General features: G+C 39.9%; 1 protein-coding gene across 1 annotated transcript in view; it reads left to right on the top strand.

Moving 5' to 3' along the window:
* Positions 1–15,818, top strand: part of ADCY2 (adenylate cyclase 2) — a 230,477-nt gene that overhangs the window by 173,033 nt on the left and 41,626 nt on the right. The window contains exons 13-15 of the mRNA XM_068147738.1: positions 1,921–1,990; positions 4,376–4,473; positions 9,958–10,042. Of these exons, the coding sequence (XP_068003839.1) occupies positions 1,921–1,990; positions 4,376–4,473; positions 9,958–10,042 (253 nt within the window). The remainder of the gene's footprint in view (positions 1–1,920; positions 1,991–4,375; positions 4,474–9,957; positions 10,043–15,818) is intronic.

A 15,818-nucleotide genomic window follows, 5' to 3' on the forward strand; every position in this document is an offset into this window, starting at 1 on the left:
AAAGTATTCCTGGCTGCAAAGTCCCCACCCTGAAGAGGATAGGAATGAGTAACTCTAGCTATGCCACCCTGAACCTTTGTGGTTAGGGGACTACTGTAGGACAGGTGACCAACCAATAGCAATCTGATAGCTTAATACATACCTACAGAGGGAGCTAAATTAAATTCTCTGTGATAAGTAGTTTATTAAGTTAACGAGAAAACTATCTTTCCTCCACTTTGTCTAACAGCCATGGTGGCTTCTGTGCTCTGTGCGCAGTTCCTGCTGTACATTGTCAATCAGTGCAAGCCCTATCAAACCACATGCCTCTGTTGATACAGGCAGAATTCAGAATTCAAACTGCTTCCCAGAAGGCCTATACCCACATACTTGCAGATACTTAGTAAATAGCTTTTAGACTCATCAGGGAGTCAGTCAGGCTGTAGGTAGTAGTTTTCAGCCCGTATCTCTGTGCCAAAGCATGTGACTTGGTGTTCTCTCTTATGTAATTTCCCATTCCATTTGGATGGGTTATACTGGTTCACTCGTTTCAGACCAGTATAATTTTTTCTGAGCTTTAAAAGTAGAACTAAAACCCCCTGAAGATGTGAGCTGTAATGTAGAGCATGAGGCAGCATTTGCTCTAAATAGCACTACTGACTTCACATGCAATCAAGTGTGTACAGACCAAATTAGGCCTTTGGGAGTAGATCTGCAGACAGAACTTTTTAGCAGTGTAGTAATGGTGATTAAATCAATTTGTCTGTCAGAAAACATAAGAAAAAAAAGGGAAAACAGTAAAAAATTTGGAGATGATGGTTCCTTTTTGTTCCTTTTATTCTTTTAATAACTAAATGGATAAAGGCTTGCACTTAATTTTTACAGTTGACCAAAAATTTTCCACAGCCTGAATATTTTCTCCAGTAGAGTACAGCTGGATGTAAACAAAATCGTCCTGTATGTACAACGACCCTATCATTCCTGTTTCTTCTCAGAATTCTAACTGTGATCAGATGCAGATGTGAGCCATTGCAGAGCAAACTGGGAAAGGCATTGTTGAATTAAGTGTACCTAGAATTGAATAGGTTTTCAGCCCGTTTTTATAATGAAACTGATTGTACTGGAGCAGGGACTGTCTCCTGGGCAAGGAAACAAACACTTTAGATTTCATAAATCAAAGCTAATGGCTTACACTCCACCAAGTCCACTCCTGTTCAAGTGTCCATTAAAATAAATGTAGACATTGATATTAGAACATTTTAATTTTGTAGAAGTTATGTCAAGCTTTGGTAAAGATTCACTTCTTTTAAAATCCACTTGTAATGTCAATGCAAGTACTTAATCTATTATGTATTTCTCAGTGTTGATCAGGGAAGAAGTTTTCATAACCAGTAAAAACATCAAAATCTACCTCTAGGGTACAGGGTCATGGTTAAGAGACGAATACAGCTCAAAGGCAAAAACACTCCACCTCTTTTAATAATGTTTTGTACATTTTTGCTCATAATAGGAGTTCATAATGTGTTATTTATCCACCACTTTTGCATATTGCAACAGTGTGCTTCTTAAAGGTACCATGAGAAGGACTGGTTTTATCTCAGGTTCTGTTCTATGCAGTGGATATGCTACAGTATTTTGGATGACTGGGATATCAGTGTAAGAGTTATATGAGTCTCTCCTTTGATTGTCCCTAGGAATGATACCGAGGAAAAACAGTTCACCTGAGCATTTGTTTCATGTGTATGTTAACAAATGAAGTCGAAATGCAGAGGGAATTTGTAGTTTTCTCTTTTCCTGTCAGTACAACTCACCATATACATTGCAATGCACAAGAACTTGCTTGAATTTAAGTGGTTTTCTTGTTTTACTGCATTTCAGTAATATAAAAAGACAGGACTGCTTTATTTGTATGTCAGCTGTAATGTTCATTTTCTCTTCCAGGCAGTGGCTTAAATCTGAAGACATTCAAAGAATATCACTTCTTTTCTATAATAAGACTCTGGAAAAAGAAGTAAGTTATTTTCACCACAAATTCACAACTGATTCTTTCTTTGCCTCTTCCTAAGTGAGGTTTTTTAATCCCTTGCTTTTGTTCCACAAAGCCATGATCACAGCACCTCTCCTGCAAGAAGTGCTCAAACCTCACAATAATATTTCAGCTCATTTAAGGAAGACATTTTATGAATGTAATGTCTGAGAGTCCTTTCCTGTTTGTAGGGATTTGCAGTTCATTTCAATTTCTTGGCATTTTCATAGCCTTCCCGAAGTGGGAGGAGGTTTGATAATCCAAATTTGATGTAACTGGGACAAAGAATTGCTAAATTCCATCATCTCAAAAGGCATTTATCAAGCTCCAAGGGTTTTAATTTTGGTTTTTAAATTTTGCCATGTCTCAAACACTCCAGCTGTAGTAATGACAGTCTTGGAATGGTGTCAGTTGCTCATTAGCTTGCTTCATATGCCCATGATGCTCACAGTCATTCCTGGGTATCAACACTATAAATGTTTTTTAAGAGAAATACCTAGCTGTCTTGGATATAACACATTAAATGTTCTTATGACTAATACATGTCATAAACCAAATTTGAGACATGATTCTGGAGATGGAGTAAGTGATACTGTTTCTAGTTCTTTGAGGAATGATCTTAATCAAAGATTCCTCCTTTTAGTGTCATGACCACTGGCCTAGAATATCAGACCTTTTCGTTGGTTTATGGCCTTTTAGAGCTTCAGTGTGTTTCTGCATACTGACAGTTTCAGCAGGAAGACTGGAGAGTTGCCTTCTTCTGCGTTCTCAAAAGCATAGCACAGCTGATAGAAGGCCATTTAATGCTGTCATTTAGGGAAGCGAGAGAGAGGTTTGCCCATAGTATCATAGTATCATTCAGGGTTGGAAGGGACCACAAGGATCATCTAGTTCCAACGCCCCTGCCATGAGCAGGGACACCCCACACTAGATCAGCCTGGCCACAGCCTCATCCAGCCTGGGCTTAAACACCTCCAGGGACGGGGCCTCAACCACCTCCCTGGACAACCCATTCCAGGGCTTCACCACTCTCATGGTGAAGAACTTCCTCCTCACATCCAGCCTGAAACTCCCCAACTCCAGCTTCATTCCATTCCCCCTAGTCCTATCAATACCTGAGATCCTGAGAAGTCCCTCCCCAGCCTTCCTGTAGGCCCCCTTCAGATACTGGAAGGCCACAATGAGGTCACCTGGGAGCCTTCTCTTCTGCAGACTGAACAGCCCCAACTCCTTCAGTCTGTCCTCATAGGAGAGGTGACTGTATAAGTGATGAAGTATTACCATACTGTCTTCACACTGTACAGCATAGGTACAAGTATCCTGGGGGTATCATGTTGTGGTCAAGTACATATTTAATTATTTTTGTAGCTTTCTTGCAGTTTAAAGCATCTGAAATAATTTTTAGATTCTTTCACAGCTCAGCAGAACGGTGTGCCTATGGTCAGATGCCAAAGGCATGTGTTTATGCCCTTGGAAATGCATTAGGGTGGAAAAAGTTCCAATGCTTCTTGAGACTGCTTAGAAAATGGTGTAAGAGAGAAAAGATGAACCTGTCGTGGTCTCATACACAGTGTTTAGAGGGCACACCAAGTGGGCCAAAGGTGTGCCTCAGAGCATAGAGAAAACCATTGTATGTGCACTTTGGACCATCAGGGAATCAGGACTTGGGAGAAAATCAGGACTTGGAATCAGGACTTGGGAGAAAACCAGGGAGCTAAGTTATTTGGCTGTGCAGATATTCCCTGTAGAAGTCTAATCACTTTTGAGATTGTAAAATGCTATGGAATGGCAAAGAACTGCTTGTTCTTTTCGGATTCAGCTTTGTAATACCTTTCTTTAATGCCTTTTAATAATTCACCAGTCCAGACTTGATTTTAAAGAACTTGGGAAGAAGCCTCCTTTTGATTTAAACAGAAACTTTTCAGGTGCCATAGGACCTGAAAGTATAGTAAGGAAATAAACCAAAATAATTATTGAACCTAAGGAGAGAGTTGCCTGACTTCATTGGGAGATGTCTGGAGACGTGTGGAACAGTGACATTAATTTAAAAGTGGGTTGGAATTAACAGCAGCCAAAAGTCCACAATTACTACAAGTATTTTTCAAACTGTTTATTAAATTAACCTTTTTATCATGGATTTGAGATAGCCCTGTTCTGCAGAGGAGCAAGACAAAACCTTTTGGCATGGCTGCTTAAACTGTGCTTCAAGAAGAAAATCAATTAATACTAAGCCTGATAATCTCTAGGCCTATGTGAGTAGATGTGGCAGTCACTGAACAACCTGTGTCTTGAAGCCAAAATTTCAGTGAGGTGATATTTTATCTGCTTTGGAAGTTGTGTTTTTAACATTTGCTATTTTTCTCCTTCTAGTACAGAGCAACTACTCTGCCTGCATTTAAGTATTATGTGACCTGTGCCTGTCTCATATTCTTCTGCATTTTTGTTGTGCAGATTCTGGTATTGCCAAAGTAAGTGATATTTAATGTGTATTCATTCCTATCTATATTTGTTCATTCATGTAAAATTGCAACTGTGTGAGCAAAAACAGTTGGAATTGCTGCATTTCAGCAGACAATTCAGGGAAATTAAATTGAACAGGGAAGATTGAGAATTTCAACTGATTTCTAATGTTACACTTGTTTGTAGTTCTAAGCACTGCCAATAGCATGGTGCCAAACATGAGTATAAATTCTTCTTCATTAACTTTGTTTTTCTCTTCACATTTAAAAACTAATATCTGTAAAAAAAATTTAATAGAAGCTTTGTCAAATAAATTTACACTTAAAAAAGTGTGACAATTGGATGTTGAGGTGGGACAAAATGCATTGCAGAACTTGGATTATGATTAAATAAATGTATTTAACATATTACTGTGATAATACTGCTCCAGTCAGCATGAGAACAGAGCGTTACTACTCATAAAATGTCTCTTTTGCAAACTAATTTTAAAACCTATTTAAAATCTATTGCTGGAATAATGATTTTTATCAGAATGTAGATATTATGAGCTGATTTCTATTTGTGCATATAAATCAGCATTCTTTATATCTGCATGTCATAGCAAGGCTGAGAAAACTGGACGACAGTGCCACTAGATAATATTTTATTACACTTTTTAACATTGAAGTTTGCTGCTGATTGTTTGCAGAGTGGAAAGTCGATACTTGGCTTATAGCACATGTTAAAGCCAACACTGTGTATTCCCTGGGAGACAGCATTTCTTCACTCAGTCTTTTTTACTGTGCAGTGCTTTCAGGTGTAGTACTTCTCACCTCATTTATTTGATTTGGTTTGTGCTGTAGTGGTTATCTTTGAATTCAAAGCTAGAAGGAACCGTTAGGTAACTATAAATTGACTTTCCATACTGCAGACTTATTTTATAACATGTATAAAGTTTCATGGACTATTCAGATGTTACATCATTTTCTTTGCAAAGGTTTCCCAGCTACTTTCTAAACCAGGAGCACAAGCTGCAAAGGGATACTCTTCTGAGTTCAGCAGTATGTTGCGCGTGGTTCATTCTGACTTCAGGAATTACTGATTCAAATTATAAAATTAAGACTTGTGAATAATGTTATAGAATCATTCAGGTTGGAAAAATCACCCAGGGCCATCAGGTCCAGCCATTGACCCTACTCTACAAAATTCACCTCTAAACAATATGCCTAAGCACCACATCTAACTGACCTTCAAACACATCCAGAGATGGTGATTCAACCACCTCCCTGGGCAGCACATTCCGATGCCTGACCACTCTTTCTGTGGAATGTGCCACAAATTAAACTTGCCTAAAACTTAACAGAATTGTAGAAAGAATACATTCCCTTCTCCATTTTTCAGTATCTTTATAATAAAGCTTTGGGTTTCAGTTAATGTGTGACCAACAAAACATAAGTATGTATAAATGCAATAGTTTTTATCAATCTAATACCACTTAATAAAAATGTACTATACAAATCAGATATTTAGTGATGAAAGCAGAAAGATATGAGAAGAATAGGCAAGATCATGCCTTTTTTTAGACTTGGAACTATCTGACACCTAGGAAGCTCTCTTGTTTCCTTAAACTGTGCTCCTCTGTACACTGTTGTCAGGGGTTGTTCTTTTGGGGATCCTAGTGGGGCACCGTAGCAGAGGGCAGGTATTTTGGACATGAGGTTGCAGCATTGCTTGCAGCATCGGAAGAAGCACATAAAATGTTTGCTGGCTTATGTGATTCTCTTTTGACAAAATGGTTGTCCCAATCTGTCAATGCATTGCATTTAGTGACTCTACACACTAAAGCTGAGATTTGTTTACCAGAAAGACATAAAGTATCACAGTATCACAGTGTAACTAAGGTTCGAAAGGACCTCCAGGATCATCGAGTCCAACCTATCAACACAGACCCCATGACTAGACCATGGCACCAAGTGCCACGTCCAATCTCCCCTTGAACGCCTCCAGGGTCGATGACTCGACCACCTCCCTGGGCAGCACATTCCAATGACGAATGACTCGCTGGGTGACGAACTTCCTCCTCACCTCGAGTCTAAACCTCCCCTGGCGCAGCTTGAGACTGTGTCCTCTTGTTCTGGTGCTGGTTGCCTGGGAGAAGAGACCAACCCCTTCCTGGCCACAACCACCCCTCAGGTAGTTGTAGAGGGCAATGAGGTCACCCCTGAGCCTCCTCTTCTCCAGGCTAAACAATCCCAGCTCCCTCAGCCTCTCCTCATAGGGCTTGTGTTCAAGGCCTCTCCCCAGCCTTGTTGCCCTTCTCTGCACACGTTCAAGAGTCTCGATGTCCTTCTTGAACTGAGGGGCCCAGAACTGGACACAGTACCTGTACTTTTTCTGTAATGTTTCAGAAACAAAAACTAAACATGTTATGGCTCTTTTCTGGCTGTTGACTCAAACAAGGCTTCTTTATGGTGGCACTTAATTTTTAGTGTCTTGCTTCCCATTCGAATGTTTTCATCCTGCTTCTTTCCTTCTGGGAGTAGCATTAAACTATTCTGGCTAAGCCTAACTGAAACAGAAATCCTGCAGTTCCCAGAAAAGAAGGAAAGAAGGGGGGTGTGGAGAACAAAAATCTTACCACTTTTTTTTTTCCCTCTGTGTTCACCACTCAAATCTGGATTCTAAGACACCACATTTCCTTTTCCTCAGTTGTTTTCTTTTACACAATAAGGAGAATCTTGTTCACTTGCAACCTTAATACCATCAATGATCATGTAAAAAAGCTACACAAAGCTTTTATTCTTGCCTGCTCCTCCCATGATTAAGTACTCTTTGCAGAAGCTCTCCTTATGCTATGTTAATTTTATTTCCCTTGCTTTCCAGTTTCTCTCCCAAACATCCTCATTTCTTCTTTTACAAGTATGCACTCCAAACAATTCATAAGGCTCTTCTTATGCTGAATCATTTCACAGTATCACAGTATCACTTAGGTTGGAAAGGACCTTGAGGATCATCGAGTCCAACCTATCAACACAGACCCCATGACTAGACCATGGCACCAAGTGCCACGTCCAATCTCCCCTTGAACGCCTCCAGGGACGGTGACTCCACCACCTCCCTGGGCAGCACATTCCAATGACGAATGACTCGCTCGGTGAAGAACTTCCTCCTCACCTCGAGTCTAAACCTCCCCTGGCACAGCTTGAGACTGTGTCCCCTTGTTCTGGTGCTGGTTGCCTGGGAGAAGAGACCAACCCCTTCCCGGCTACAACCACCTTTCAGGTAGTTGTAGAGGGCAATGAGGTCACCCCTGAGCCTCCTCTTCTCCAGGCTAAACAATCCCAGCTCCCTCAGCCTCTCCTCATAGGGCTTGTGTTCAAGGCCTCTCCCCAGCCTTCTTGCCCTTCTCTGGACACGTTCAAGTGTTTCAATGTCCTTCTTAAACTGAGGGGCCCAGAACTGGACACAGGACTCAAGGTGTGGCCTAACCAAAGCAGAGTACAGGGGCACAAAGACTTCCCTGCTCCTGCTGGCCACACTATTCCTAATGCAGGCCAGGATGCTATTGGCCCTCCTGGCCACCTGGGCACACTGCTGGTGTACAGCCCCCTTTTTTTGTAAGCTTTATAACAGAGAAAGAAGTAAGAGTTTGAAATACAGGAATGGTTCTATAGAATGGAAATGTATATGCATATGTGAAAAATAAGCCTGTTAATTATGGTAATCTTCCATCATCTCTTCTGCTGCATACTAGATTTTAAATTCCTAAGAACAAAGACCATAGTTTTACTGTCTCAGTCTTGATAAGAAATTCTTGGAGAACATGTAACAATAATTTTCAAATAACTTTAAAAGAAACATTATTTCAAGGTTAATTTATGTTGTGCATTGCCAGTTGTTTGTTTCTTATCAGCTCTTCACATCAACCCAAGATCTGAATGCTTAGCATGCAAGAGCTTCCTTGAATGATTGAAATGCAAGCTCATAATTGACATTCCAAAATACTTTGAATGGCTGAATATGAGCTCAGATATGTTTGTGAAGTTAATGCTTTTTTTGTTCTTTCCTGAAAACAGCTTCTATAACACTGGTGTTAAAAGAGGTCAAAATGTTTTCCAATATTTGTCTAAGGAAATTGATTCGTAGAGTTTTGCTCCTTAATTTTTCAGTGTTGTAGTTTCTAAAATGCATATATATAAATTCATGTGGCATGTCTAAAGAACAGGCATGTGCTTTTATTAATGATATATATTCATTCTGAGTCGTATATTTATGGCAGAACTAACTTGAAGTATCTGTTATAGTTTTGTGGGAAAAGCAAAGCATATGAAACCTAATTCTAAAACCTCATGATAATATTTGTAGCAGATAAGGTTTGATAAGGTTTGCTGGTTCTCCAAGCAGATATTTTTTATTTCTGTAAAAATGCCAACTCTGTAGCTAATACTAAAAGCAGATGATCAGGTGAGGGACTTCGTCCAGTTCTCTGGCTTGAACAACTAAGTTTCTGGTCTCCTCTTGACATTCATTAAGTGTGATTAGGTCTCATTGCATCTTTCCCTAGGCAGCCATGCTAAGTAGCTTTCATATGATGTCTGTTGGAACTATTACTCTCTACTGTGTTATTCATACTGAGAGATTTCCACATTCATGGAATAAATGCATGCACAGATTGTTAGTGCATCCCAGTTTCTGTTTACTGAGTATCCAGTGATGCTATTTCAGCTAGACTTTCCTGTTTCTAATGCACAAAAAGAAGGTGAGCTAGAACACAGAGTAAGAATGATTTCAGGAAGACTAGAATTTAATATCTGTTGTTCTTTTTCTTTTCTTCATGGTGTTTAGCTTTCCACCCTATCCTGTCCTCCGTTACTTCAGAGCCTATTGACCCACCAGTCAAATTTGATAGAAAATGGAGTTTGCAGAGGTGTTTAATCCCTATCTATTCATGAAATAGCAGAATATGAGGGCCCTTACTGTCTGAGAGGCACAATCGCAGATACCACAGATTCTAGCTGCGAGACACTGAGAACTGGACATCACTGTCTCATGCTAATGCTTTTCCTACCTTTGGGAGGGATGTACACCACTAAAAGTTTATTTCCAAGATTTATTAAACTCTTAAATTATCATAAAATCAACAGCAGAAAAATAAAGCAATAAGGATCTTCTTGAATACAGGCTTTCTGAAGTAAAAGCAAAATACAACAGTGCTGCTGTTAGTGCACGCTGTCATTTAATTTATTTCTTTGGAAATTATCATCATCACATGACTGTAGATTCTCACAGTCAGAGGTAAAGCCAATTCAAGCATTCCTGAGATGAGGAAATGGCAGGGTGGGAAAAAAACCCTGTCATTCTAGTGGGGTTTGGAATTGTTTCTCCATGGGGTTGATGTTTGGAAGCTGCAAGTTCTACGTGGCAATTGTTTGTATTTTGGTGTGATGTACAAAGAAAGGTCATGCTACAAATGTGTAACAGAGGAATTAATGCATGTTTTCCTTTTGTTCTAGAACATCTATTCTTGGAATTTCATTTGGGGCTGCATTTTTCTTGCTTTCCTTCATTTTGTTTATCTGCTTTGCTGGACAGCTTTTGGTAGGTATTAAAGGAAAAATTTCTTTTGAATGAACTTGTTCACATGTTGCTAAAGTCACTGTGCCTTTGCAGAGTATCAGTTGAGTGGCAAAGGCTTGCATGCTCAGGCTTCTGTTTTGTCTGTGTTAATGTACTGTAAAATGTCCTCATTTATCTGAAACACAAAAAGTGATATTGCAGAGACTGTACCTACACTACTGTGCTCTTTTCTCTATGAAACCTCTGAGAGGTTTGCATTATTGTTTGATTGATTCTTTTCAACAGTTTTTGCTGTTGTGCTTACTGGAGGTGACTCATAAGTGCTTTGTTTAAGTGTATAAAACCATTTTCTGCATCTAGAAAATATTTCACAGTAACAATTTCATTTACACAGATTTTATAGAGAAATTCCAGTTTTGATACTGAGTTTTCCAGGTGGCATTAGTGTACCCAATAATATGAATTTGAGAATATAATGCAATTCAAGATTGGGGGAAAACTTTTGTCATTTCATAATATAATTTACAAGTGTTACTGTCCTCCTTTCAGTTATTCTCAAGTAGAAGCAACATATTACTCCATACAGAATGAGGTATTTCAGGATTTGTGAGAAAATTAATGGAATTTGAGTTTGGCATGTCATTTCAAGTAAAACTGTCTGGCTACTTGTCACTTAATCTCCATTTCTTCTCAATCTTTACATTGTTCCACATGTGGAAAAAGATTTTTTTATAAAAAAGCCAAATATGCACATGGGAAAGATAACTACATCACTATGCAGTCAAACAGTAAGCAAAAGTGGCCTGGCAGTTAAAACAAGAAACAGAGGAAGTGGGATTTTATTTCTCCCTCTTCCGTTGTTAGGCTTGCAAGTAGCCAGGATGTGTTCTTAAGAAAATGTAATGAATAGAATAGAATAGAATAGAATAGAATAGAATAGAATAGAATAGAATAGAATAGAATAGAATAGACCAGACCAGGTTGGAAGAGACCTTCAAGATCATCGCGTCCAACCTATCATCCAACACCACCTAATCAACTAACCCATGGCACCAAGCACCCTGTCAAGTCTCCTCCTGAACACCTCCAGTGATGGCGACTCCACCACCTCCCCGGGCAGTCCATTCCAATGGGCAATCACTCTCTCTGTGTAAAACTTCCTCCTGACCTCCAGCCTGAACTTCCCCTGGCGCAGCCTGAGACTGTGTCCTCTTGTTCTGGTGCTGGCTGCCTGGGAGAAGAGACCAACCTCTGCCTGTTTACAACCCCCCTTCAGGTAGTTGTAGAGAGTGATAAGGTCACCCCTGAGTCTCCTCCTCTCCAGGCTGAGCAGCCCCAGCTCCCTCAGCCTCTCCTCATAGGGCTTGTGTTCCAAGCCCCTCACTAACTTTGTTGTCCTTCTCTGGACTCGTTCCAGCAAGTCAACCTCAATCCTAAACTTAGGGGCCCAGAACTGGACACAGGACTCGAGGTGTGGCCTAATCAGTGCAGTGTACAGGGGCAGAATGACCTCCCTGCTCCTGCTGGGGTTCTTAATGCAGGCCAGGATGCCATTGGCCCTCCTGGCCACCTGGGCACATATGTATTTCAGGTGTCTTTCCAGTAAGGTAGGGATGCTGCCACTGCTCAGAAATTATCTGAGATATGACACAACAATATTGTGAAACATTTAAAGTTTTTGAAGGCCTAGAGATATTGCTATTACTTGACAGCAAAAAGCTAGCTGTCATATAATAGCATAAACTCGATTCCTGTTTGTTATTGTCATGAGTGTAAAATGCTGGTGTCAGTGGACTACTATTAAATAAGCAAATATGGAAAACCAAACCAAAACCAAACCAACCAAACAAAACAAATAATAATAAAAAGAATAAAGAATAAGAATAAAAGAGTAAAAGAAAATAATAAAAGAACAAAGAATAAAGAACAAACTTTCAAGGAAAAGACGATTTCCAGCATTTTTGTGCTTAGGAAACAGTGGCACCAATGAAATGGTATCACAGAGTCCTGGGGCTTTTATTTGCAGCATAAGTTAGGAGGAATTAAAACATATTTTTCTGCATTTAAAGTGTTTGCTAAGCAAATATCCCAAGTCTGAGTTCAGGAGTTCTGCCACTTCAATAATATCTAACGCCTATTTTCAGCGCTGTTTTTCCAATGTCTCCATGCGCTGTAAACACTTCCCAATAATGGATGTCTGTTATTGCACTTCTGTTGATTTGCAAGGTATCACACTCTAAGGAAAATAGCTTAAAGAGGAGCTATTTATGTCCATTTCTTTATGAGATCTGATGCTCTAATGCAGAAGCTATGCTGCTAATAAACCTTTCAGCATGTAAGTTATGACCATAGTTGATGTAGCTCTGTCTTCATGATCACAGGCATAGTTCTGTAAGATGATGGATGGGTGGCAGCTAACAAAAGAGGCAGTATCTTTGACCTGTCCTCTCCCTAAGATTTCTTCCTTCATTTCAAAATCCAAGTATTGCTTTGCAGCTTTATCCATAGTGACACCCTATTGTTATGTTTTGGTATCATGCCCGTCTGACCCATGACTTTAAATGTTTCCTTTCTAGGAGAAAAAAATGAAATTCTTAATCAAAAAGGCATCAATATCTGTTTAACACCTTAGTGTCAGTGTTAACAGAAATCAAGCTTTATGGACCTAATCCTGATTGGGTTTGAGTCTTTTCTGACAGTGTGGGATCTTCCTAGCTGTTTTTCCTAAGGGGTACATTTTGGATTCCTTTGCAGAATAATAAATAGTAATAATAAATATGGATATAGCTGTGTGTCTACACACAATTGCATGTAACTACAGAATTTGAAATCATCTATCTTCCAAAAATGCAGCAAAAAAAGAAGGTAGCCTGAATGACCCTGACAGATGAACTCATCTGTGGGCTAGACACCCACCCAGCTGCTCACTCCACCTCCTCAGTGAGATAGGGGAGGAAAGCAGGATGAGAAAGCTTGTGGGTTGAGATAAAGGCAGGGAGATCACTCACCAATTCCTGTCATAAGCAAAAGCAGCCTCATTTGGGGGAAAATTTCTTGCCAATCTAAATACATTTGTGTAGTAAGAAACAAAAGCAAACATTAAAGCAATCATTCCTCATCCTTCTCCCAAAATCAGCTTCGCTCCTTCACTCCGAACCTCTGCCCAGGCTGCACAAGGAGAACAGGAGGGTGGTCACTATATAGACATTTCTTCCTGCTGCTTCTTCCTTTCACATGTTCCCCTGGTCTGGCATGGGTTCTCCAAAGGCTGCACTTCCTTCAGGAACATCCACCTGCTCTGGCACCACCCCTCCATGGACTGTAGTGTTGACATGTGCTCTAATATGGAGTACCTTCTCTTCCTCCTCCTCCCTCTTTTCCTCCAAACCTGTCATTACCTCTTATGTTCTCTATTCTTTTTATCCCCTCCTCCTCTTTCTGCCCAATATTTTCAGCCCTTTCTTACCCAGGTGGGGTGCCTGCCCTGTGGTGGGGCCACTGGAGCCCACTGTAACCAGATGTGTCCAGCATGATGCAGCCTCCCCAGCTGCTCCTCAGAGGGGCCACTGCTGCAGCCCCCTCACTAGCACCTGGACATTGTACATAAACTTGCAATAGTAGCCCAATATTTATACAACAGTTACAAGATTTATAGTGGGCAACCTGTAGTGCCAGCAAAGACAGCAGAATATAAATTCATGTAGCTGTCACTGTATTGTGTGCTTGTCTCAATCCCTCAGTTTCCACTGGTTATGAATGGCTGTCACCAGCACAAATAAGTCACACAAACCCCAACTTTGGTTTTCATTTCATTGGTAACTGAAAAATCCAAACTGCAGTGATATAATTACTTGCATTTACAGAATTTAATTACAATATTGTAAGAAAAGATTTATTATCAGTTTTTCACGCCGAGTTTATCATTAATTGATTTTACTGTTCAGCAGCGTGGCAGTGTGGTCCAACTCAATCTGTTATGGAGTGATATGTCACCCATTAAATAAGAATCTGAATATTTCCATCAAATGATGGGGCAGAATGGTAGCACAAATAGTGATGTTATAGACTACTAGATCATGGCTTTGCAGTGTGTCATCCCCTACCAGTCTTGCACAAACAGGCTGAGCAGAGGGTAGGCTGACAGATTTCCTAAGAACAGCTCTTTGACCATAGATATTAAACCTTCAGCAACGCTAACTGTCGTAGGGTTGGAAGGGTAAGGCCAAGAAGCCTCCTCCCTCCCCCCCTGTAAAGTAAAGGGAAAGAAAATTGAAGGGAAAGGGAAAAAAAACTCACAGCTGAATTAGCAAAGCAGTGGAGCTGTATATTTACAAAGCAATGTAGGATATGCAGGGGAATATATACAAATTTACAATATTTACAATATATACAAAGATATACAATAAAGTAGCACAGAAATGAGAGTTTACCCCCCTCTGCTGAGGGGATTCCCCACCTCCGCTCTACCCCTCTCTCCCCCTTTTCCCCAGAGTGGGTTAAAAAGAGAGAGAAAGAGAAAAAAGGTTAGAAGCAGTTTGTGTTAATTGGAAAGGAGTTAATACAGGCCTTATCAGGTTTGTCAGTTTGAAGGCCAAAGCCTTGGCCGAAAGCCCAGCACAGAAAGCTGCTGCCCTGCGGAGGAGTGGAAGCAAGACTGATAGAAAAGTGCTGGAATGCCCAGGATACCCTCCTGCACTCCCAGTTCAGAAGGTGCTTCCTCCACCTTTACCAATGAAATTAGTTTAGATCCTTCTTTTCGTTTATCAACTTCCATCCACCATATTCCCTTTCTTAAGGGGACAGCCTCAACCGGTCACACTAACTAAAACTGGAGAATGTCCCAGACTTGGAATAGATTTATATATTTTTCTGTTCTAATTACTTTTTGTCGCTGTGCATTTTTTAGTTGTCTTATTTTTTTTTGGATAATCACAGTAGTCTGACTAAAATCACAGACTCACAGAATTAACCAGGTTGGAAAAGGCCTTTGAGATCATCAAGTCCAACCTATCACCCAAAATCATAAGATAATGAGTATTTTGGGGCTTAAAGACCCTTTTTGGCTTATACTTTAACATTTTTAAGTGTTGACTCTTCTTCTTTCTTCATTTTGATTTTTTTTTCCTGATTTTCCATGAGAGGTTACCTTCCTAAATTACATGCAGAAAGAGGACAAGTTCTTTTCTTTCACTCACAATATTTTCTGTGTGTCTTCTCTTTATCTTCCTGAAGTGTAGAGATATTCATAGAATGGGTGTGAAATGCCTCAGACCTGGTAACTGTTATATGTGTTTTGCCTCCTGATGTGAGTGTAAGGAAGCAGTAATCTGGTTGCCTAAATGATAAATTGGAAAATGCAATGCAATCAATAGGAAAAAAGCACAGTAGCCATATAACAGGAAGATCACTGTAGTAGCTGAGGTAGCCTGACAAAAAGGTATTAGTCTCAAGCATCTGTGCTTTTCACTCTGATTCAAATACTGTCTCAAAAATTTCTTTGCACTACCTGCAACATATGTGCACTGAATTGAAAGCAAATACTCTTTGTGCCAGTTATTTTCTGTTAATAAGAAATTAATTCTTGATGCATATGTTTCTACCTTGCAAACCTAGTTACTTCAGATAATGAAGATTAGAAGAGTTCTGTCATCTCAACAGTCTATGCTTGTAGTCTCTCTAAAGCACCCAGTCGAGCCATAGAATTAGCAGAACACAATACCAACAAAAGAAAAATAATTGGCACCACAGCTGAGAAAGATGTTCTGATTTGAGGCTGCCAGAGCATCTAACAAAGTGC

This window comes from Melanerpes formicivorus, unplaced genomic scaffold (assembly GCF_026170545.1).
Source record: "Melanerpes formicivorus ecotype bairdi unplaced genomic scaffold, bMelFor1.0.p_v2 SCAF_15, whole genome shotgun sequence".
Taxonomy (NCBI): domain Eukaryota; kingdom Metazoa; phylum Chordata; class Aves; order Piciformes; family Picidae; genus Melanerpes; species Melanerpes formicivorus.